The following is a 26,431-nucleotide window of genomic DNA, read 5'->3' on the forward strand; positions in this document are numbered from 1 at the left end:
AATATGTCAAGTCTAATGGTAATAATAATTTATAAATGCGCTACAAGCCTCAATTATTAATCGTTTGTCTTAACATGTATGTTTTGACTTATGTATTTGAAAGAAAGGGATAAAACATAAATTAACTAATTGATGAAGATTGCAAAATTTTATGGGTGGGAAAAAATCGTGCCCCTGAGTTTGACAGCTGAAGAAGGCGCTGTATACCATCATATGTTTTCTGGTAACTAAATTGTTAGACGTCAAATATTGTCAACCAAAGTTACCGCTTACCTTATGTACGAAGCCACACAGCGACATCTATAGTATTTGTCAAATTGTAAGCACGAATTGGTGTTAGGGCCTTATCACACTTGCGATTTGCGAGCGAGTTGAAAGCGAAGCGAGCACGCAGCGAGTTCGCCGCGAGTGCGTAACGATCTCGCCGCGAGCGCGTAACGAGTTCGTCGCGAGTGCGTGGCGATTTCGCCGCGAGCGCGCAGCGAGTTCGCCGCGACTAGAAATGGGCCGCCGAGCTGTATATTCGTCAGCAAAATTCATTTCTACCCACTTTAGTTTATTATCTATCTAAAAAAAAAAAATATCTTTAACCCGATCTATCACGTTTATTATCTACGAGTGTCAGCGGAAGCATGTCATGTTGGATCACTTGTAACAATTCGTAAAATGTAAGTCTTGACATTCGCAGTTAGGAACGAAATTTTTTGGGATTATTTTTTATTCGTTTGCTAAACAGAACATAGTAGTCACTCTCTTGCAGTCGATTAATTATAAATGGATCCTCCCAAAACCGTCTCTTCTGTCTTTGTTTTTGTTTCTTAGGTCTCCGAAGCAATAAAGCTAACAGAAGTGTTTCCTCGTCGGAATCCATTTTGTAACTGACTGTCCAAGACTCAGGTCACTATCAGCGATTTTCCCGCGAGTACGCTGCGAATTCGTTGCACGCTCGCGGCGAAATCGTCACGCACTCGCGGCGAACTCGTAACGTGCTCGCGGCGAAGTCGTTGCGTGCTCGCCTCGCTTTCAACTCGCTCACAAATCGCAAGTGTGATAAGGCCCTTAGACGTTACATATGTTATACAGTCAGCATCAAAAGTAGCGGATGAAACAACGCGCCAAAAGTATCTGAAATTCCGTATAACTTTTCCAAATGTAGATAATTTTCTAAAATTCGCGTTCGAAAATATATATTTTACAGTCTTAGTTGTTCTATATTAAAGACATCACTTTGTGTGAAGCGTTATTTGATCCGGTACTTTTACTGTACAATCAATATATCAGGGCACTGTAACATTAGGTACCTGCAGAAGTTTGATGTGCCTCTTTATATTGGCCGCAGCACTCAAGAGGTCCTTCACTTGGAGGCTATCTGGTTTTTTGTATTCCATTTCTAAAATACTGTAGACCTCGTGCCAGTGACGCTCGGTGAAGTCGGTACCGCGAAGATACTTCAGTAATGTGGACAAATCCTTAAACAAACAGTAGGGTTGAATACGATTACATCAAATAATTAAATAGGATAACACATACACAGGAATAAAATAAATAAAATAGAACTCCACTATATTACGAAATTCTTACGTTAAACTTTAGAAAGAAAAATCTTTCCAGCTATCTTGAGACAAAAAGTGGCAAGTTCTCACAAAAAACGTCAAATTCTACTTCAATATTGGTCAATTGAACCGACGCAAAACGTAATCTTACAGAATACTTATCCAGTTCCTGCTTCAAATATAAAGTGACTGTTGTATACGGTTCCAGTTTCGAGCTCCATTTGGACGTGAAGTCATCGAGCAGATGTAGTTTCTTGTGGAATACAATCCAGTCCTGTTCAGCGATAGATTCAAAATCTACAACATAAGAACAGGTTTTGAGTTTTAAATTTTTATTTATATCTTTTAGGTTTTTAAGACGATTATGTCGGAGCATTAAAAATATACAAGATGTGTATTCCGCAAGCCTTTATTTAGGACACGATGTACTACCTACAATTATTTAAGATAATATTTAAGATATCGGAAGTCGTATAAAAAGGATCCTCTACCTGGTTCGGACCAATGTCACTCGCAAACAGATAATACATATTAATTAGATAAAGTCAAATGCCCTGTTCCAGCAGAACAGGAGTTAAAAAAAATAATATAATAAGAATAGAATTAGCAGGTCCACTTTAAGTTTATTATAAAATATCCAAATAACTATAGGTGTGTGCCTATAATAAAAAGTGTGCGAAAATAATAATTCCATGGTCGAGTTCCATGGTTGGATGTGAAAAAAGTCAACTTCAGGGGAGCCAAAACAAAATTAGTACTTTTATTTGCCATTTTTGCACGAACAATGCGGGCTGAAAAGTCCATTCTGTTTTTGTTGAGAAAGGCCTTTTTACCTCATATTCCGGATAAGTGAAAACTTTGTAGTACTTTTTATACTACCTATTTGAAAAGGCGGTATTTATGCTAAATGTATTAGAACCGACTTTTTGATTTCTCCCAATTAAGAGTACAAGAGAAGCATAAAGTCGTATTTTGACTTGCTTACACACTCAACACTTTGATTATTTTAGGCATAGGGTCTCTAGTATAGATCCAAAACGTAGTATCGTTACTAAAGTTATAAGCAAAACGTCGTATCTACTGATACACACCACAAAATCGAAACATTTGAGAGGCAAAACTATAAAAAGACGGATGTAAAAATAATGCATGAATCATTCATGAAAATATTGAAAATCATGAAATCCGACCTTATGCACTTTTATATCTCGGAAACTATAAATGATAGAAATACCAGTCAGTTTGTTAGAAAGATAAGTCTCTGTTAATAACAGTTATGTTAAAATGTTATTTTGGTCGGATCTTCATATCCGACGTTATGGAAATCGTGTTTTGAATTATCCAAATCCTAAAACGCTAAAAAGGAAGGTTAACATGATCCCGACTTTTTTGAGTTGGTTAATAAAAATAGCTACCTTCATTGTACTCTTTCATCACCGCCCAAAGGTTAATATCTTCCGTAATGAGTTTTTCAGCTTGCTCCCACGAGCCAGATACGGTCGGTGCCATGTTGAACTTCTCGCATTCCTTCCTACGAGATAAAGTACATGTTAGGATGACTCATACGTACACATTGTCTCAACATCAAAAGGAGTTTTGTTTCTTAGGGCGACTAACACGAATAGGACCTTTATATTTAGGACGACTCTACACACATATGCTGGGCTCGAGTGTATCGGGATTATTCTTGTGAGCTTGCTTCACGCTTGCTTCTGTATAAAATACAGTGGGTCGATGACGGAATGGTGTTGCCTCAATTAGGTATATTAAAAAAAGTTTAATACGTTGGAGTTAAAGTTTTTTACAATTTTCAAGTGTATTTTCAGTCAGTAAATTCAAACATTTATTCAGAACATAGGCCACATGGGCACAAGCAATAAAAAAAACCCAAAAATTACAAAATACATTTAGGAATCAATGAAACGATTTATTCCTACAAATATGGAATCAACGAAATATTATATACTTTATTAGAGATGTATGCAGTCCCTAAATGTCGAATTACACAAAATAAAACTATGATAAAAAATTCAAACAACACACAACTACTATTTTTAGAGATTTAAAAGTCTATATAATAATTTTATTGAAGTCGGTTAAAAAAACGATCTTCAAATTATCCTTAGAGATGTAAAGGGTATCCAAGACTTGAATTCTAATACAAGTAATTAAAAGACAAGAAATTAAATCAGACAAACAGACGAGAACCGAATGAAGCGTCTCACGTTAATGCCACTTAAAAGTAAAGTTACATACTTATAACTTAACATGTAGCTCGTGTAAGCTTAAACAGACCGGTCTAGTATGACGCGTATCTCAGCCATCGCTTTTCTCAACCTTTATTCGGGAAAGTAATACAGAAATGAAAGCAGAAGTAACATAAGGTAGGAAAATAAGCACTAAATATTTACACACATTTTATTATACTTTAAGACATGCGTCACGTGCGTGTCTGCAAATATGTTTTCATGAGATTTCTTATACTGTGACGTCTGACGAGACCATGAGAGGGTAAGACCATTTATTTATATTTTTGAAGGTGCACATAAATATGAAAGGTTCAGCATTCATCTTTACCAGCCAGCAGGTTTAGCGGGTGCCATTCGAGGGCGTAGCGCCATCTATCGACCATATTTGCTAGGGCAGTGGGACGCTAATACGCTATAAGGCCTCATTCATACAGCTTAAGTTTACATTACAGAGACCAATCCAAATCAGTGTTTAGAGCGTGCGCCTAGAACATGGAGCGACATCATCAACAAAAATGATTATAAGGTTCTAAATATTCAGTTAAAATTTATAAAAAATATGGTGTAACTTAAATATATTAACAAGTGTACTACTGTCCGAAATGTATCTTAAAGTTATGGCAAGTTAGGCATTTGTTAAGTAACAATATTTTCTCGAACTTCTTTATTCGTCGGAGTTAGTTGTCCCTCATCGCTGTCCCTGCGGAGTGGAGGTGGATAGTCGTGGCTGCCACGGCCTTTCTTGCAGCGCTGGTCGGTTTTCCCGCAACGCCAGCCTTAATGATGTTATCCGCCGGGCCCTAGTCAGCGTGAGCGTGCCGTCCGTTTTGGAGGTCTTGTGCGCGACGACGGAAAGAGGCCCGATGGAATGACCCTTATTCCCTGGCGGATGGGACGGCCGCTCATTTGGGATACCACTTGTGTGGATACTCTGGCGCCGTCCCATTTGGCCTCTACTTCATCACGGCCGGGCGGTGCCACTAGACCCACACCACCCCATCCTGTTTACACTTTTGTCCCCAGTTAGCTAGTGAGAATAATAAAAAAAGTCATATTTTGTACTAGCGACCTCTAGTCTATTTTGGCGTAATAGTCACAAGACTGACACTGGGGTATGACATTAGATATGGTAGTGTGCGTGAATGCAAGAAATTGAACTATTTTGCAGTTTTGAGAGATGTTTGAAGAAATCTGACACTGTTGAGTTTAAATACGTTTCAATTTAGACGTAATATTTTTTATTGTTTACGCAAGTATCAACACGTCTTAAGAAAAAAGTTTCGGTTTTGGAAAAAATATTGATAATCCGCAAATTGTGCACAATCACACCATCTTTTGGGGGCTAGTCGGCAAGAAATCCCTAGACATGCACCTTAAAAATTTGTCTATGGAAGGTAGAGGCAAGGAACAGAATCTCCTTAGGCAGAACTGTTGCAAAAGTGTCCAGCGGTCAGCTATAATAGTACATTACGATACAAGTGCGAAAAATTGGAAATTCGAAACGAGTGGCGATAAATTAAAACACGACCGAAGGGAGTGTTTTAAATCGACACGAGTTGCGAATTACATATTCGCACATGTATCGTACAACGTTTTACAGTACATATGGCCCTTTAAATGTTCGACACAGTAACGTAATATGCTACTTCTCGCACTAGTGCTATAAAGTAGCCCCATATGTACTGTAAATAATATTTTCAAATCTCTCCAGAGTAGCGCTAGAGTAGCTAAGAACCTAGGCGTTATTGACGGAGTGAAGTGCGCTGTCTATGATTAGATTTTTTTCTCAAGTATTCTAGGTATTGTAGCGCCACCTATTTATGGTTTTATGTCGGACACTTTTTGGTATATGGAGATTTTGTTCCTTGCCTCTATCTTCCATAAATTTGTCATCATGCCATTTGTCGACCATGTCTTGATATAATGCATCACGCGTGACTGGCCTCTGCGCATCGCCTTTGACTCTAGATTGGCATTTATGTTACTATAAGGTACTCGTACAGCTAAATCTTACAGCAGCTCGTCCTTATCAGATTGTAGCTTCATCAAGTGTGCGAGCGCCTCGAGCACGGAGCGATCTGTAAACCACGTCTTGGTACGACCCCTCGCGTATCATCGACTCACGCACGCCCGTTTTCTACGCAACGTCTTTGACTTTAGAGCAGTATACATATTTCTATAAGGTACTCATACAATGAAAACTTACAGCAGCTCGTCCTTATCCGCTTGCAGCTTCCCCCAGTGCGCGTGCGCCTCGAGCACGCAGCGACACCTGGCGACCATGTCCCGGTAGGAGGCGCCGCGCGCGTCGCCGAGCCGCGCGCGCGCCTGCGCCCAGCGCGACGCCCACGACTCCAGGCCGCCGTTCAAGTTTTCCCATTCGCCGCTTAAGCTTGCTTTTACTATTTCCGCCTAAAGATAAAGAATGTGATAAAAAATTGAATTCAATTAATAACAGGTTTTTTACATCAGTAAGAGTAATAGTTAGTTTTAAATGTTATGTATATGTGTTAGAATTTAGTGGCAACTTGACTGATACATATGTGTACTGATTAACGATATTATATATTTAAGTTTTGTTTTTACCGCTTGTGCCCAAAATAGATGCTAAGACTATAAACGAAAACGAAAAAAGTGAGAATTAATAGCATACACTAAATAAGTATATTTGCGCTGTGAATACCTTGCAAGTGGTTTACTAAATACTTAAATGAGAGCCTGTAATTCTCGAAATTCAGAAGAATATTAAATAGTAACCCCTTTCAACAATCTCGATATACGGCAAAATAATCATATCTCGACAATAATATACATAGTTTAAAGACGCTACCATTAAAACTAGTACATAGTTAATTACGCGTGATCGTGATTCCATAATAATGAAGTATGTGTGCGCCTGATGAAAAATCAATAGCAGTAACACATCATTCATAAAAATCATTGCTAATTATAACGTTAATACAAACCTGGTGTTCAAACATTTGTTGTTGGCTCTGCATCAATTCTTGAATCTTCTGCCACTCTTTTATAGTCCCATCGACGGAAGCATCTCCGCCCCAAGTGCGCAGCATATTGCCTTTCTTCTTCAGGCTTTCCACGGTCTTCTCCATCTTTTGAAAAAGTAGTTTTTCTCAAACTTGCAATGAAATGTTAACATGACTTACTTCTAATTAGGTCCGGAAATACTACATATCAAGTGCGATGAGTAAAGATGATATGTAAAGGAATTTCATACACACCTAGGTCTGTAAAGCAACCTTCTTTTGTTTTTAAACGTCAAATTGTGACACAACGTCTTGGCATTCGACCATCAAATAGTAGTAGATTCGTAATTTGTTTTAGCTGTGTAAATCTACGAATAAAACAAATTGACTACAATACGAGTATCTACTTGGCCTGCAACCCTTCGTTTCCCGGCCTCTATGGTAATGTACTAGTAAGAATCATAAGTATTTTGTAAGATTGACACATACATTAATGAAACTATACGTATATTGCCGTGTCATGTACAAGATGTCATTATTCCTGACACTGACCTGAACTCTTACCTACTCGCATTGCACTTCCAAAAATTATGCGGCGGTTTAGTTAGCTAAAAGAAAGTATTATTTTTATCACTTTCAAATAAATATCTGGAGTTGCAGGCGTACATAGGCTACGGCGACTGCTTACCATCATACGTAGTATAAAAAAATAGATCATGCTATAAGGTGTTTTCGGGAAATTCCGTACATCGGGTAATTTCGAAAATCGACAAATGCATATAATTACAGAATATTGAACCTGCTCAAAAAATTCACTATTTGTAGAAATCTGTAGAGATCGCGCTGCGGTCACCTATAAATAGTATAGTCAACTCAATTATTTCCTACAATAGTCTTAGGGACATCACTTGGAACTATTATCTAAATGTTGACTAACCTCGGGCATTTTCTCCCGCAATACTTGCTGGTTAGCGCTTATCTCCGCCAGCTCCTTGGCGTTCTTCGGCACCTGTCTGTCCTCGAGCGCTCGCTCGGCGCGCGCCATGAAGGCGTGCAGCGCGGCGGCGGCGGCGCGGCAGCTGGCCTGCAGCCACGACATGAGGCAGCTCCACAGGTTGCGGGCTTGCGCTTCGAACTCGTGCCGCAGCGTCGCTGTTACGACCACTATCCAGTCTATTTTCTCGTCGTCGCTGTGATATGAAAACACATTCAGTTACGGTTGTTTTAGGCGCATTTGTGCTGTGTAAGAACGTCATTCCTCTTATACTTTACTCATGTTTCAAATTTTAGTGTAGGTCTATATGCCAAAGAGTCTATGAAATCTTTGTCTACGATACGAAATGAGTTGGGGCTATAACTAAGGAGTATCGCGTAAATACAATCGAAACCGACTACATTAAACATCACGGGAGATAAATTTCTTTACCCAAATGTGCCTAAACGATTTATACTCAGAACCTTTAACTTAGGATACTCGCTAAAAAAATCTAAACTTTTTTGTAGTGCTGCATAAAGTGGTCCAGGTAACCGCAAAACTTCTTACCATAAAACTTGAAAAAAAGACAGCTGGATCTATCGGGATTTCCAAAGTTTTTTCTCCTATTTTTGCATTCTCTAATAATATTTTTTGCCATTATGATCATTTGCCCTACGGCTCAAATGCTCTAATTACAGGGTTTCTGCTCGAGAATTCTCGAGGCGAGAAATCTCGAGAAATTTGTCCTTTGGTGGGACGGGAAAAAAATTCAATGCCTCGAGAACTCGAGAAATAAATCTCTTGTGATAAGTATCCAGAAAACACGCGTATAACCATCCATTAAATACCTAGAGAAATACAGTAAAGCATATCACATCGCCGATGCACCTATAGTTTTTTTTTTTTTGTTTTTTGTTGAATTTTCGAGAAACTCGAGAAATCATGCTCGAAAATTCCCGTACCTCGAGAAATAATAAAGGTCGAGAAACCAGAAGCTTTACCTAATTATGATTGTCCTAACATCCTACGTGTTATTTCTTTTTTATCCTAATGTATTATATCCTAATATTATTTATATATTATAACTACTTCACGTCCTATTATGTTATTCCCTAGTAGCAACAATTTTACATGCGGCACGCAATGTCCTCTTTTTCCTCCCTTGGGACACAAATGACTATTTCTGTCAACAGTTCGGTTTCGTGGTGGACGCAGCTTTAACCTAACCCCTTTTTCTGGCAACAATTTGTTTTCATGGAGGTCGCCGTTCTTACCTAACCTACATTTCTGGCACCAGTTCGTTTTTGCGGAGGTCGCAGTTCTAACCTACCTAACCCCGCACTTCTAGCAACAGTTCGTGTTCGTGGAAGCCGCAGCAGAGAACAGAAAATGTTTAAGGCAAGTGAATTTAAGTCAAACGTTCTGTTAAAAACTGAAGTAATGACTTATAAAATTAGGATTATTGATAGTTATTGCAATACCGTTTACTAATGAGTTTAGGACAAACATAAGGTACGTTTTGGAAAATGAGTGTTATGACGACACGGTTAGGACAAATGAAATAATTACCCAGAAAAATTTAATAACTTACTCTCATTTTTTATATATACAGGCTTTAGAAGCCTTGAAGTAGCCATAGGGCGTACAGACCAAGCAAGCGCGGAGTGCCGCGTATCCTTATCTCGTCAACTTTCCAACTTATGGCTTACAACGGTTTAAAGTGACTTACAAAGCCATTTTCGCGACCGCCTGTCCATAGGCCTTGCAAGCCTTGAAGTTAGCTTCCCAGTCGGCGGGCTCCTTGAGAAGCTCCCCGCACAAGGCGTGCAGGTCGGCCACGCAGGCCAGCGCGGCGCGCCGCGTCCACGCCTCGCGGGCGCGCTCCACGCCACTCATGGCCGCTTCCAGCTGCTTCACTGCTTTGTTGCCGAGCCAGCTGTGCCTAAACATAATCATTTTAAGAAAAAAAAACCCGACTTCAATGAGGGAGACCGATGAAAGAACGATTATTGTTGATTTTGGATTTCATACAATGAAATTAAAAAGACAGCGTCCTACGCCTAATTATATAGAAAAGGAGGTACTTAGCATGTTTTTTTTCTGTCACTGCACCCACCTTGACACATTTCAGATTTGCCCTATGGTTGACTGGTAAAATACCCACAATAGGCTATTCGACTGTATGCAAAATAAATTATTTCATGCCATGCATGAAATAAAACACCAGATAATTATTAAGAAAACGAAATAGGATAGAAATATAAAAATGTGCCTTGAAAACCTAACTGCTTGACAAACATGCAAAGAGAACAAATTGCCAAACGTGAACTATGCATCGTTGAAGAGTTCCGTTCTGTTCATCATCAGCAGTTCCACTTCATCAAATGTTACTTCTATTTGTTATTGAAGATACTAACATCACTATATATATGCCTTTAACATTTGAGGAGTTCCCTCGATTCCTCATGGACCCCATCGTCAGAACTCGAACATGACAAAAATTTGTCTTGAAAATCTAATTTGCTTAACAAACACAGCGAAGAGGACAAATCGCCAAACGTGTACTATGCGTCGTTGAAGAGTTCCATTCTGATCATCATCAGCAGTTCCACTTCATCAAATGTCACTTTTTTTAAATGTAAATGCTTGATTTGTTAAAGAAAATACAAAAATCACTATATGTATGCCTTTCACATTTGAAGAGTTCACTCGATTCCTTATGGACCCCATCGTCAGAACTCGAACTTGGCGAAAAATTGTCTTGAAAATCTAATGTACTTAACAAACACATCGAAGAGAAGAAATCGCCAAACGTGTACTATGCGTCGTTGAAGAGTTCCATTCTGATCATCATCAGCAGTTCCACTTCATCAAATGTCACTTTTTAAAATGTAAATGCTTGATTTGTTACAGAAAATACAAAAATCACTATATGTTTGCCTTTCACATTTGAAGAGTTTCCTCGATTCCTCATGGATCCCATCATCAGAACTGAGTTTTGACAAAAACGGAACCAATCTGTATATATATATAAATTCAAACAAAAAATAATTTTCCAAATCGGTTCAGAAATGACGGAGTTATGGAGTAACAAACATTTAAAAAAGAAAACCCCTCCTTTTGAAATCTTGAAGTCGGTTAAAAAAGGTATTCATTTTTTCATATTCTTATATGATCTTATACGTATGTAACGTAGCAATATTACGCAGGATGAATATGGTTCACATTATCGGAATTGGCACCCCGACACCTCGAAATCGAAGAATAAATCTTATCTATTGCATATATTTAGGCTGATTAGATGTCGATATTTTCTATGGGATAGCCAAAATTTTAGTTTCGTTGGTATTCTACTCGTAGGTACATACTATTGTATTATTTACATACATAATGGTTGATCACTGTACAGCGAGCTGCGTAAGTAAATATCCAATTTATGGATGAATCCCATTCATAAATTGGGTATGCACTTATCAGCTGCGTGTACATCCACCTCGCCAAGTATGGGTATTGTACTGCTACTAGTCGGTGGTAGTACCGTTAGTGTGGGACTCGGATACCCTCTAAAAGCCTATTTGTAGTGTACGTACTTGTCGGCGATGGCGGTGAATATGGAGTCCCCGGCTGTGTGTAGTCCCACGAATTGAGCGGGCAACGCCACCAGCCGTCGTAGCTGGTGGTAGTGTTGCACGCGGATCTCTTCTAAGGGCGGTTGCACGCGTACTGTGCGGCCTCTGACAGATAAAATACAAATTTCGTAGTAGGCATATTTTCAACCTAGATAATGCGTCAACCATTTTCAATGACGGTTAATCCTAGACGGAAAGTCTATATACAAAAAATCTATACCTACAGGAGGGAAAACTGCCACCTTGAGCCAGATTTGCAATTTCAATTTTACCTATTTGCCTGAGTATTCTTGCAAAGGAATTTTCTTACATATTTTATTGTACATATATGAAGGGATGTACATTCGGAGGACGTTATGTGGACATGGTAACTGCAAGAGGACGCTTAACTTGTCGTTGAAGCTGGTAGAAAGGTAATGCGAACAAACCCTTTATTAATGTGGACAACCTTTAAGAGATAGAGATCTTTATTTGCATACCAATATATGTTACATACATGGACCCAGGGTGCAGCAAAATAAAAAGTAAGTAGTTCACAATATCAGTTTGCTTACTATTTCTTATTTTAGTTACATACGACACGTTTTTAAGGGGTCGATAACGCACATTGACACGTCGCATAATACATGCCCAAAAATACGTTACAAAAAAAGTTTAGGAATATTTTGTCATGTGTCATTAAAATGAAAACTACAGTAAAACGCATTATCTTCAAAATATTCTCCTTTAGCTTTGATACACAAACGCAAAATTTGTTAAAATTATGAACATTATGAAGAATTAAAAAAAAAGATTTTCAACTCAATTTTTAGGCCACCCATACGTCACGCCACTCAAGTTCCCACCACCGCCACTCTAGTACGGTATCCACTCTTCAGTCCAGCCACAATTGACGGACTATTCAACAGCAACCAGCAGTCAACTATGAAATGTACCATACAATAAAAATGTAACGTTGACAAATGGTTTGGTGCAACAAGCCCTTAGGCAGGCTGTTTGTTTGTTTAACATTAAATAACAATTTCTGCACACTAAAGATATGGCGACGCCAGATATGTTGCACTTGAGTGTTTACTAGGGAATATTACCTTGTTTTGTTATGAACGTTATCTACGTAGATAATTATGCAAATAAGTATTAGTTTAATTACTGATAAAGATAAACCGAATCAATAAACAGAATTGCGTAATGTTTGTAAATGAAAATGAATGGATGAGGAATGAAATACTAATTCATATACGTATTGGTGATAGGTACCTACATTCTAAATTATAGGTTATTACAGTAGGTATATTTATGTTTACATCTCGCTCACGCTTAAGCTCAGTGAGAGTGAGAGAAGAATACGAACCTACGGGACTTTAACTGGCCACCGGCAGCCCATATGTCTTGGCAATAAGGTTCACAGATGACCGGTTTACTGAGTCTGGTACTTACCGCAGAACCAAATCAACCTTGACCGGCGGGAAGTGCTTGTGTAGAGACAGGAGTGTCTTTATGTACTGGCACTCGAGAGCTTTGTACAGCTGCCAGTCCCAATGGGACCTCCATAGCTCTGTGTTCTTGTACCCGTTAGCTTCAACCTGAAATATAGAAATAAAGAAGAACTATTCCATAAAGCACGTATACACATTTCAAAATGTAGACAGATACTAAATGCTAATACATATTTATTTGTAGTGCACGATTTTATAAAGTACGTAGTTTCAATTTTGCAAGTCTCAAGTTTTTTTAGTACAGTGAACAATCGTAATTTTTTGGTCATATAAACATTAAAGAACGGAAATGTAACAATGCCAAACAAACGCAATTCAAATTGCCAACGAGGTTGCGTGCATAATATTGGATTATCACCCAACTTACGTACGTATGTGCAATTTCAGCTCAATCGAATATTATTGGAAAGTACGAGTAGGTCTAATTTAGCTCGCAAGGTTTGATTACATAGAGACAACAGGACAGGTGAAACTAAATAAAAGCTTGTAAAAAAGACGAAGAGTTGTGTTAAAAAAAAATTAAAATTTATTTTTATTGCATCATTTATTTTATAGCTAGATCATCCTTATTCAGCATTACCCAAATTCCAAAGACATTTAATATTTACATGATATAGTGTTCCATTAGGTATCTTCAAAAAGCTCTACCGTGCGAAACGTAGTGCGTACATTTTACCATCATAAATATACATAATTACAGATGTAGTGCATAAATAATTGTTTTCCATCGTATTTTCTCGGAAACGTTCGTATTTCATGCTACTTCAGTAAACGTCAGTACTTTTTGCACCGAGGCCAACTGAAATAGCAAGATACGTTCGTACATTTCCGTGAAAATACGATGGAAAATAATTATGCACTACATCTGTATGATATTGTGGCAACGCGCATGTAATATATATGGTGTTGCAGTCTGGTGACTGCTTACCATCAGGCGGGCCGAATGCTTGTTTGCTACCGACATGGTACATATAAAAAAAAAAACATATTTACCGCCTCAATGATATCTCTTATATTTTTAATTTTCTTCTTCCACTCGGCTTGTTTTGCTAACAGCTCAGTGTCCATTAAGCTTTCAACTATGCCCCGAATCGCAATGTGCTGGTTTGTCAAGTAAGTATTCTGTAAACAAAAAAATAATAATAATAATAATAATAAAATTCTTTATTGTGCACTACTAAAGAAAAACTCATATAATACTCATAAAATATTATAAGCTTCGAAAAAACATAAATAATATCGGAAGTATAATTCTAATAATAATGTGCGGAGTTGAATTTAAAATGTCCTGGATCATTCTAACATTAAACTAAAAGCTTAAAATATGTCGCGCGGGTGACTAAAAATACATGAGTTAAACTGTAAAATTAGTTTATTTTATTTTATTATTTATTAAGAAACAAACAGTTGTATAAAACAGATAAGTATATAAAGTATCATCTTTCTAGTCATAGACCCATAGTTTCCTATATATAAACAAGTATTAATAAAAACTTATTACTATAAGTATAAATGACATGCATATGTATGTGTGACAAAATATGTGAAAAACTAATTTCTTAAATAATCTTAATGAGGTCCTAAAGGGGTTCCATACTTCAGAAGCAAATTCTAAGCAACTTCTCACATAGCTATTAAAAAGTAACTTATACGTCAGGGGTCTTCGAAAGGGTTTTGCAACGCGAATAATAAAACCTAACTGTTTATATGCTTTATTCCAGATATTATCGATATGAAGATTAAAGGTTACTTTTTAAGAAAAAAAAATAAAGTTAGTTTTATGTGCGCGTTGGTTTTACATTTTAAGTTTTGACGTGTATTTTTAGTTTAAAGATTGTTGTACTTAATTACACCAACTGAAAAATTAGCTTAATATGTGGATTACCTGCGATTCCAGCTGGAAAACGGCGCTCTTCAGCTTGTCGGTGTAGCTGCGGAGCTGCTGCTCGTCGTTCCAGTAGACGGCGCGCTGGTCCTGGACGAGTGTGGACAGGTCAAGGGCGGCCTGCAGCATCAGCGGCCGCGTCGACGGGATCATGCGCTCGCCAAGAGTGTTATGAAATGATGCCACCTGGAATTGTGTCGTGTAATATATTAAGCGGATACAGTTGCTCAGCGAAATCTATTCAACTTGATCTGACTGGGCAGTGACTACGTTCTTGTATTATAATCGTGTATATTTAGATTTTAATAATGTGCTTGCATAATTCCATGTAACTTTTTACAATATACGAGTATAATGAAACTAGACTCCGACCACGCTAAGTTTACACTGACTGATATCGTGTGGGAGATTACTTGACGTAACACTTGGCATGAACACTTAGCGTGCTTGGACTCCAGGAACCTAGGACTGTTCACTGTGACTGTAGTTCACTGTCCACGAGCGCGGCGGCGGGCGGCGGGGGCAGCCCCAGCGCCGCTAGTGCGGGCTCCAGCCCCCTCACCCGGCCGGGCTGCAGGACACATTACCTGCTGCAGGGCGCGCGCGTGGTGCAGGGCAGCCGCCGCGGCGTCCACGAGCGTGGCGGCGGGCGGCGGGGGCAGCTCCAGCGCCGCTAGTGCGGGCTCCAGCCCTCACCCGGCCGGGCTACAGGACACAGTACCTGCTGCAGGGCGCGCGCGTGGTGCAGGGCAGCCGCCGCGGCGTCCACGAGCGCGGCGGCGGGCGGCGGGGGCAGCTCCAGCGCCGCTAGTGCGGGCTCCAGCCCCCTCACCCGGCCGGGCTGCAGGACACATTACCTGCTGCAGGGCGCGCGCGTGGTGCAGGGCAGCCGCCGCGGCGTCCACGAGCGCGGCGGCGGGCGGCGGGGGCAGCTCCAGCGCCGCTAGTGCGGGCTCCAGCCCCCTCACCCGGCCGGGCTGCAGGACACATTACCTGCTGCAGGGCGCGCGCGTGGTGCAGGGCAGCCGCCGCGGCGTCCACGAGCGTGGCGGCGGGCGGCGGGGGCAGCTCCAGCGCCGCTAGTGCGGGCTCCAGCCCTCACCCGGCCGGGCTACAGGACACAGTACCTGCTGCAGGGCGCGCGCGTGGTGCAGGGCAGCCGCCGCGGCGTCCACGAGCGCGGCGGCGGGCGGCGGGGGCAGCCCCAGCGCCGCTAGTGCGCGCGCCTCTAGCCCCGCCCATACCAAGCGAGGGTTGTAGTTCACGACCATCATCTTGCTCTGGGCGGAGAACTCGACAACGGGCTTGTCTAAGGACAGCTGGAGCTTGCCGTTTTTAACTTGCGCCTAAGAAAACATTAAAGGGTATGATTATACTGGTGTTCAAAAAAAAATTGTTATTTTCAGCAGAAAATCAGTTGGCAAAAGTCTAATGAAACTTTGCTGACTATCCTGCCTCGAACAGCTAAAACTGTGAAATGAACTGTCGCTAGCGGTATTTCCGGACCGATAAGACCTTCGAACCTTGAAGAAAATGATGTACTCCTATCTCGAAGGCCGGCAACGCCATTATAACCCATGGGCGACGGTAACCGCCTACTATAAGACGATCCGTCTGCTCGTTTGCCTCCTGTATGATTAAAAAAACCCTCTGATTATCCTACCGACCAAAATATATTTTTTGCCTGATCACTTAATTACTTCCTGTATTCAAATTTACAAATACTTTGGTCACCTAAGAGTTAAGACTAATTCATTAATTACTTTCTCGTATATCTTTCCAACAACGTCACCAGGGGCATCCACTATGATGATTTTAATGATGGTGTAACCAGCCGCCAACCAGCCACATATATATTTTTATACTACGTCGGTGGCAAACAATCATACGGCCCGCCTGATGGTAAGCAATCTCCGTAGCCTGTGTACGCCTGCAACTCCAGAGGAGTTACACGCGCGTTGCCGACCCTACACCCCCCCCCCCCCCCCCCGGTTGAGCTCTGGCAACCTTACTCATTTCACTTAATTGATATTTACCTGCAAATCTCTAGACCAGTCCTCGTGTAACTGTGTGTACATCGCCTTAAGATCTTTTAACACTTGCATTGAAAGTTGTTGTAATTCAGCACTGTTTTCAAACTCTTTTAAATATTTCTCCGCGCAAATTTGTATATCCTTAACCTGAAATAATAATATGTATTAGTTTCCCGATCCAGGTGTGAGATACAAGATTCCCACCGACCCCGCCAAACGGGAACGACCCGTGCAAGATTTAGATAAAAATACACGGTAAGTACGTAGTTTGCGCTTCAGATTTGACGAAATAGTGAGAGATTAAATTTACTCCAAGTGAAGCCGTTTTTGCAATTTTTTAAGGTAAGATTTCAGAGCTATAAACGGCTATCTGTAAATGAAAATTCTGCGAAATGGATAATGTTTGGAATACATACGCCGAGTTATCTAATTTTCAAATGAAAAGAAATGCATACTTTAGCTTCCATTAGCCCACACCTAATTAGCACCTGCTGTACAATACTCTAGGTGTAAGTATGATGATGATGATAAAGCAAGTGATTATGCCAATTTAAGTCATTTCTTGCTATTCTTAAGGATTTAGGGAAAAAATAAGTAATCTTTTAAACAAAATTTTGCGAAACGGATTTTTTTTAGAACACGGCCAAGTTTATGACAGTAGCAGAAAATAAATAACCTATCATATTTTTTCATATAACTTTGCATTTTTTTATAATTTCTCAATTTGGCGGCGATTTCGATGAAATTTACAATATCGGAGCATATGAAAACGACAATTCGACCAAACTAGGGTACATTATAGTTTTCACGGTAGTCCGGTGGGTATTAAATTGTAATGATTCGATTTAATTTCCGAACCAGAGGCTAAAGTGGACGAAAAACCGATCCATCTAGGTTTTATTGTTGGTAAGATTAGCTTTTATTGATATATATTAATTGGTGTGTGTGAAGTCCCCAATCCGCATTGTGCTAACGTGGCTGACTATGTTGCTACGTGCAGGTGGACGTAAGTCATCATTGTTTACATGATATAAAGTCTAATTTCAAAAAAATTCAAATGAATGCCTGCAAAAAGATAGCAACATGATAGATTTTTTTGCCACTACTGTAATAGACATGCATACTTTCGCTTCCATTTGCTTAGCCCATTGGACCTGCTGTACTATCGGGGACATTTCTGGCGGCTGGTACATTTTCACGTCCACCTCGTCCGAGTCCATCTGGGCCTGTATGGACTTGAGCATTGAGATTAGAGACGATATGAAGATTTCCAGTTCACTGTTCAACGCTATCTTCACCAACGGTCTGTCTATAAGCGACTTGTAGCGCATGAACTCGTATAACATCTGAAAGAAAATTACATTATTCAATAATTTCGGCACATTTATTTAACGGCACTTTAACTTCTAACCCCCTTAATTCATAAACGTCTACTAAAGTTGACAAGCCGCTAATAATCGTTTCCGAAATCCCTTTCCGACGTATTGATATGATGGAAAGGGACAAACGATTATTAGCGGCTTGTCAACTTTAGTAGACGTTTATGAATAAGGGGGTAAAACTTCATAAAACTTAACGGCCTCTTACAAACCACTATCAAATTTTGTCTCTTTCTAGGAACAACCCATTATCATCGGTTTGTTAGATTTAACAAAACGGTTATAAATAACGTCATTACTCATTAGTACAGAAAATCATGACAGTGAAAGAAGAACTTGTGCCATCAAATACAATTTACAGTCATTATATCCAAAAAAACCGACCCTACCCGTGAATAATCAGTTCTTGGATTTTTTTCGTAGGTCCCTTGGGGGGGTCACTGGGAGTGTAAGTTCAAAAAGTAGACTGAATCAGGCTCCTGTGTATATTCGAAAAACGGTTTTTCTTGAATAACTCGGCCATTTTTGATTTTACAGTAAAACCGTGAGGACAAAAATTGTAGGAAATTTGATTCTCTACAAGTTTGGTCCACACAATTTTTCTTCTAGGATCGATATTTTGGGAATTAAACCTGAAAATCGCAATTTCTTCATCTTACCTGTTTAGTAGATGTGTTGTGCAGTCTTGGTCTTAGTTTTTCTGAGATGTTTGCTTCGGCTGGTCGAAGGTTCATAGCAAACCGTGAGACTGCAGCATCCCAAGCATGAGTTGGTCCATTACATATCCATACATTTATGCCTAAAAAGGAGAAAATTAATAAATCAAAACAAACAATAGAATTTTCAAATGAAGAGTTAATAGAAACAATATAGAAGCTGTACCTTGAAAGGGTTCAAACATTCTGTCCGTTTTTAAATCTGCACGTTCGTCGTTTGTAAGTAGCTTAATTAATTGGCTGTACGTAGACCTTATCTCATGAATCTGGAAGCGACAACACGAGTTACGGTATCGTATGTATGGTTGTATTAAACAATTCACCATGTCTGTCATTATTTTGTGCATTATAATACTCGGCTCTGTGAGCTGTATACCAGGCAAACCCGCCTCCTTTTTAGATAGAGCCGGGATGCCTAAGCGGAGCTTCAATTAAAACTTTTGTACATGGATTTATTTTTATATATAAGGATCAAATTACAGTACAACTTGTCGCTCTGGTGTCTTTTAGAGGATTTGCCGTTGGCTGCTGTAGGCGGACGTTATATACGGGGACGATCGCTGCCGAACTTCAAATTTCGGAGGTCATCGGCCGTCCGTGAGGTCAATAAGATACGTACTAAACAGATCCGCCATTTTCAAAAATTTCCAAAAACTGGATAGACAAACAAAATTCTACATAATTATCAAACCTGATCACCAAATGTCACGAGAATAGGTTGAGTAATGTGACCTGTAGAGCAGAACAGCCAGCCTGACATACGAACAAATTTTTGCCCGAGCTGAAGCTGAAATAGAGACCTTCGCTATCCGCAGTCAAAAATAGAAACCTGTTTTAGCCGATCCTGAAAGTTCAAACAAAACGTGGGCACATAAGTTTTGCCAGTCCAGGCGTGAAGCGCGTAGTTGGGCCAGTAGGTCTCCGTCAGCGACCTGCACGCGCCGGTCCAGGTCTCCGCCACGTGGAGACTCTCTGAGATTAGCGTCAGGACCTCGTTGTCTTTAGGCTCTCCGTTTACTGTCCAAAGATGTATGTTCACGAATGCCTTTTCAATTACTTTACAAATCATGTGCCCTGAAATTAAAAAATATACACTTTCTTTAGTATATTTCTTTGATTAGATGTTTGGAATTTATTTATAATACATTTTTACATAATAAAATATATATATTCTGGCCAAAAACTAGACGATACGAAGACCTTTGGAGGCTGTGGATTATGTATGTACCGTTACTGCTGTCATACACTTATTATCGATGATTGATTTGATTACAACACAAACATGGAAATAGATAGGCCTCAGAAGTCACACACACCATCCGCAGAAGAGAAACAGCTAAATTTTGGAATAAGCTGTTGCCTGCGGCATTTTCGGACTGATACCACTTCCAAACTTTCACGAAAAGCGTGTACATCTTAAAGGCCGGTAACGCACGTATAACCTCTCTGGTGTTGCAGATGTTCATGGGCACCGGTAATTGCTTACCATAACGCAATTCATCTCCTCGTTCACCTCCTATATCATAATAAAAGCAATTTTTAGGAAATAAACCATCAGACAGACGCCGTGATTTTAGGCGTCCTGTGCAATGTGCACTCATAGTAACGAATCGTCAAAAACAATCTACGAGCAGTTGGACTGAACTGGAGCAAGGCTAGAGATATTGCTGGAGATGATAATGCATAGCTCCAGCCTATGAAGGTACAATCAGCATCAAAGTGACGGCTAAAGTGGCCAAATTTGGTATAGATGCTGATTTCTGGGTTATTCACACCAGAGATGGGACGATTAAAAGTGACGATTAATTAGTTTTAGTCGAAGAGTTGCGATTAACATAAATCGCGACTAATTAATCGTCGACTAATTACCAGCGATTAACTTTTTCAATCGATTAATTAGTCGATTAATTTTGTCTCGATTAATTTTAGAACCAAATATGATCTTTATAACCGACTTCAAAAAAAGTTTCTTAATTCGTCGTAACCGTTTATTGTTGACCGAATCGTAAGCGAAGTGTCGTCAAGCTCACCATACTTATTAACCTATCGAATGAGCTAATGCTTTTACGGATACTGGAAAGCAATATGTAAACATACTACATACCTATACGAGGCCTGGACGTTAGTGAGATGACGATATGAGTTGTGCTGGTGTCCGACTTTATTACCTGCATGTAAATGAGTTTCACATGATTATCCACCTGGTTTCTTGAGCTTAATAGTCGCCTCCAAACCTCCCCTTATAGCGACCCCTTTCCTCACACAAAGTTTACTTTAAGTTCATATTAGCCTCACTGGATCACTGTTCACTCTGAGAACTGATAACGTTGGTCACAATCAACAAGAGACACATCATTATTCTAATAACACCATGAGAACGTCCTTGACTTGATCTAAAAGCAAATATCACTCCGCCGTAGATTTGTTCCACACAACCTCCTTTTTCCTACTGTCGTTCTCATCTACCCTCTCAACTTCAGCCAAAAAACTTTTAACTTAAACGTGACTACTAGCGCCATCTACTCCATGACGTTGGCAAATATTAGCCGGTTCGCAATACGTTCGCGACACTCCCGCCCCGAAAGAAAAATGCTCCTCTTAATTGAAATTATATGCCTATAGGCAAACATATAAATAAATCAACAATCAGATAATAAGAACACTTAATGTGAATAACGATGTGTTTGAGCCGTCCATTCTCGAACCGCATGGTTCACACTTTGCGTCGTGAATCGGCACGGCCTGAGACTTTGTGCAATTTCTGATGACATTACAAAAATGTTCTGAGACCCTCCGTTTCTGTGATGGATCAAATCGTGCATGTGATCTGAGTTGAGTTGTGACTGATCTGTGTTGAGCTGATAAAGAATAAGATTATGAGTCTGATCTGAACATTCATCAATGTTTGTGCTGAGCCAACTAATAACAGGATCCTGAGACTGGTCTGAATATTGATCAATTTCCGTGCTAAACTGATTGAAAGCAGGATCCTGAAACTGGTGTGAGCGTCCATCGATGTCTGAGCTGAGCTGAGTGGGATCACGGCTGCGACCTGTCATATTTGGTCCATTACTGGTCTCTCCGTCAACCCATGACCAATGTTATTTCCTACACTCCCGCGCGTACGGTTCTAGATTGCTCCGAGCAGTCCCTAGTTGCAATTTAGGTCCCGAGAAGAGACCGCGTCATGCAGCCCATGTGTCAGAGGGTGGCAATGCGATCTGATATCATATATCGGTGTTGTTAAACAGTGAGAACTTCGTTCGCGATAGGTATATCCTATCTATGACTACCATCTGTGATTCAATTTGTCACTTTGCTCTTTTGACATTGTTAATAGCATAATAACCTATTTCACCACTTCAAGTGTCACAACTATTACTACAGCAGACGTAAATGAATGTAACTGTTTTGAACACTGCGACGACCGCGTGATCGAAAAGAATATACGTTTTTATATGCAATGATAATTACTACACAGACAAATGCGGCCGTCTTATCCGAACGGGTGTATGTGACCTAAATTCCCACTTCTCTTTACTGAATATTACTCGCAGTATTTCAATTTATTCGCTTATCCATTAAGGCCACTGTTGACATGTCCATCTCTGGGTGCACCCACTTCATGTCCGGCAGCCCTCCCCAGCCAAGGGAGAATCACGCTATTTCTATATAATCACAAATAAAAATGTAAAATAGAATCTATCTACAACTCGAGAGGACCACACCCCTTTTTTTTAATGCTAATTGGACATTCAACAGACTTGTCAAATCAGGCTCCTACTTCGAACCGTCAAATCCAAAACAAGTGATGTGATAGTCAAGCAGATATTGAGTCAAAATCAACTGTGCTTTCTTCTAATCATTCTCTGGCGCGTTTATTTCGCGCTGGTGTTTAATAATCTAGTTTAAATATGTTGGGACAGTCAAGGTGTAAGCAACTGTTTTAATAGGCTTACAGTATTATATCGCGTCCGTGATTTTATTAATGTTGATTTAGATAAGTGTGGACTTATTCTGTCTAAATTGAGCTACACTGATGCCGCCTTTGGGGGGTGGATGCTGACGAGTACTTCGGTATTAATTCAACGCATTCAAAATGCTTTTCTTTTCTGTTTCTTGCCGTTCTCACATCACACCATTTTTAAACCGTTATAATCTATTAAATATGTCTGCCAGACCTACTTTGCACTATACATCATTGCTTTTTGGAGTCATTCGCGATTAACAGCCGTCTTATCTATTTGAAAAACTTAAGATCTCGAAAAGTCATGTACGTGGTGTCCTCAGGCTTAACGGCACGTAACACAGTACGTCCGCTTTTCGTAGCAGCTTTCGATATGCTGCAATGAAGTGTTGGAACAATTAACCGCCACCAATCAGAAACTGTAAATCCGTTACCTCTTTTAAGTACAACCTTAAACGGACATAGTAAAAAAATTAATATTTGTGTTCTGTCTTGTTCTGTTAATATTCTGTTCTGTTTGCGATTTGTTTCTGTTTTAGTTTTTAATTTTGGGTGCCATGAAAACCAGTGCCGCATCTAACACACATGGCTTATACTGAGTGGCATCCTATTTGGTGTACGTGTCATTATTTACTTTGTTGTTTGAGTATAAGGAGATCGGACATTTTGACGGCCAATTTGTACTGAGTTCGCCTGAAGCAAATTCTTTACCCCCACACAAAGCACAATTCATTCGCGCATGACGCTCAAATATGCAAGAGTGATAAAGATGCAAATAGACGAATGAATGACCGAAGTTTGAAGATGTGGTTCGCGGTATGTCCTCTGTACTATGAGACAATGTGTCATTGAGTATATCGTTTTGTACTCTATTCATTGTGGCATAAACGCTTGGCTTTGCAATAATGTAACTTAATGATCAAAATTGTTGAAGTGAATCAAGCGACAGTTTATATGGTTGAAAGTCGGAATATTAGGTCAAATTCATTCTTTTATTAGGAATAAAAAGTATTTGTCGTATTTACATGTGAAAAGTGATTCCATTGGAGTGGAAATGGATCAAATCACTACGATGTTTGCAGTTAACTATTGTACAACTCGGCATTTTGGATAAAAACGGAATATTCTCGGTGTCTCATTCGTGCACTCTCGGTAACAACTAAAGGTGAACTAGCGGCAGTGTGTGCCCATTGAACTAACAACTGCGACGCGGCAACCGGCGGCTGCCCTCTTTCTAGTATTCTATGCTCTGAGATTATATTCTATTAAAGTCAGCCTCTCTATTAGGTCTGACATAAATAATATAAAGTAAGTACTTTATTCTCATTCTAATTAATTACAAAACCTGTCATGAACTCTTTGTTATTGCATTACATCACTTGCTTTACTCTTTGATTACATCCCCGTGCACATGTATCAGTCCTGCTAAGGATGGTAGAAACAGCAATACATATACTGTACATCCGAGGTGCCGATTCATCTTCCTCATTCCGATCAGATCTTAAATTAAGCAAAATATCGCCAGCCTTCCGCAACACAGTGTTTTAACTGCTGTGTCCATCAAATTGACCCACTCTGTTTCTTTTATTCACGAATATTCACTTCACAACTTTAACAACCATGCGAGACATATAGATGGGTACTCAGTAGCAAATTCTCAATGTATGCCAATTAATAAATAATACAGTGGGTGCGGCGTCTGCATACTCTATAAGGCTATGTATTGTGCTTTATTGACTTCGCATTCGCAAAGGCTTTTGATTTCTTTAACTGGAGTAAAATGTTCAGAGTTATGAGAAATGGGGATACCACAACACGTAATCCTTTTATAGTTGAACGAGGAGTGCAACTGTTCACTGTGAGGGCGATGTCCAAGTTGGTGGCCAACTAATCAATAAACTCAGTTTTGCAGATGATATGACTATACTAGGTTAAGTGCCTGTGGAAAATAACTTTCGGATCTGCTACAAATGATTGAGTATGACAGTAATGAGTCCATTTTCAGGATCCAGATCCATACCCTAGGATCAATAGAAATAAGACGAAGATGATGCATGTCGAACTTCCTGGTAAAATTAAAAGAATTAATGAATTGCACAATCTTGAGGCAAGTTGATGGTTTACTTGGTATGTTAAATAAGTGACGATGGCATCTGCGACTAAAAGGTGATTAGAAGAGCTCATATGGCCAAAGCTGCGGTGAAACGACTCGCCAGGATATGCATATGGGATAACATAAAACAAGGATCAGACTAATGCGGGAGCCTTGGTTTCTCGATCATATTCTGTACATGTCCGAAACTTAGAGCATTGAAACAAATTTAAGATGTGGTGCTGGCGAAGAATGCTCGAACGTTACTACGGTAAAACTGCTTCAACTCTTGACAAACTCAACATCAAACCGAGGTTATCCACTGTTTGTACCCATAGCGTTCTTAGTTTCTTCGGCTATCGAGGCCGAACCAAGAAAGGAAGAGCCAAGGAAGCGTAGGGATGGACGTATGGTCACACGTTGTTGGGTGAACAGAATAATATTAAAGATAAATCCATATTACAGGCTAGCATACACCGCCTAAGAAAGAGCGGCTTGAAGAGCATTGGTGAAGAAACACACAGGACAGGTGTTCATAGTGACTTATGAGGATACGGCAACGAATAAGACTTTGATAAATCTGTCTTGTGACTATTGCTACTGTAGGAGTCGTGCATAAAACAATTACGGCTCCTCTTCCCGCAAAACACCGCAAAACCAAGTTACTCTAAACCATTGATACTTTCTGAGCAGCAAAAAATATGTAACAATCTACAAGATATGACCTGCGATATATTTTTCTGGAAATCTATTTTAATTTACACAACTATATTTCTTTCAGTTAGATCGGTATTACTTTTGCAACTTTTATCGGAAATATATGGAACATTACAATCTTTCTCACTGATTTGGTTTTCTTGCTTTTTGCAATTTCATAAAACTATGCCTCAATTCCTAAAAAATAAGCCTGAATCCCGTCCAGATTCCTACCATTACCCCCCCTCTGCGGAGGCAGTGCGAGGCAAGGCGTATTGCTAGACGGACCTGTGTTGCATTGCACGCGTGAGCAAGCGATATTCTATTTCGAACGCATAGCTCTACGCGCTCGATCTTTTGCAGCGGGTGGTGCGGTGAGGGGTATAAAGCTCCGGCCACACGCGCGAGGTCATTGGCGTCGAGTGCAGCCTTAACACTACGATATTTCACGGCAATATTAAAATGAATCAAGAAAGATATCCAACTTCCTTATGTGACATCTGGTTCTAATTGTGATTATGATTCTTGGGATCATAGTGTAGCTCCAGTCTGCATTTCAATCTGATTAAATCTGATAAACAAGCTAACAAGCTGAGGTGTCTCGATCATACGTCAATAATTATTTGGCTTATGATTAATCTCTTCCTTTTATAGGTTTAATGGTCTGAGCTTTTGCAGACTAAAATAATTAATAATAAAGTCCTTTTTATTGTTTCTAAAGATGATATTATACAACATAGATGATATTATATCTGAATTCCTTCTGTCATTACATT

At 39.7% G+C, this 26,431-nt stretch overlaps 1 protein-coding gene across 1 annotated transcript in view; it reads right to left on the reverse strand.

Moving 5' to 3' along the window:
• LOC133517475 (cytoplasmic dynein 2 heavy chain 1) overlaps positions 1-26,431 on the reverse strand; it is a 149,635-nt gene that overhangs the window by 112,434 nt on the left and 10,770 nt on the right. The window contains exons 7-23 of the mRNA XM_061850807.1: positions 19,730-19,974; positions 19,067-19,166; positions 18,844-18,983; positions 17,930-18,151; positions 16,809-16,952; positions 15,900-16,118; positions 14,773-14,958; positions 13,881-14,009; positions 12,829-12,974; positions 11,353-11,496; positions 9,492-9,704; positions 7,724-7,976; positions 6,769-6,912; positions 6,009-6,214; positions 2,969-3,084; positions 1,705-1,850; positions 1,302-1,469 (exon numbers count right to left, since the gene is read on the reverse strand). Coding sequence (XP_061706791.1) covers positions 1,302-1,469; positions 1,705-1,850; positions 2,969-3,084; positions 6,009-6,214; positions 6,769-6,912; positions 7,724-7,976; positions 9,492-9,704; positions 11,353-11,496; positions 12,829-12,974; positions 13,881-14,009; positions 14,773-14,958; positions 15,900-16,118; positions 16,809-16,952; positions 17,930-18,151; positions 18,844-18,983; positions 19,067-19,166; positions 19,730-19,974 — 2,921 coding nt within the window. The remainder of the gene's footprint in view (positions 1-1,301; positions 1,470-1,704; positions 1,851-2,968; positions 3,085-6,008; positions 6,215-6,768; positions 6,913-7,723; positions 7,977-9,491; positions 9,705-11,352; positions 11,497-12,828; positions 12,975-13,880; positions 14,010-14,772; positions 14,959-15,899; positions 16,119-16,808; positions 16,953-17,929; positions 18,152-18,843; positions 18,984-19,066; positions 19,167-19,729; positions 19,975-26,431) is intronic.

The sequence above is a fragment of the Cydia pomonella genome, chromosome 4, assembly GCF_033807575.1.
Source record: "Cydia pomonella isolate Wapato2018A chromosome 4, ilCydPomo1, whole genome shotgun sequence".
In the NCBI taxonomy this organism is placed as follows: domain Eukaryota; kingdom Metazoa; phylum Arthropoda; class Insecta; order Lepidoptera; family Tortricidae; genus Cydia; species Cydia pomonella.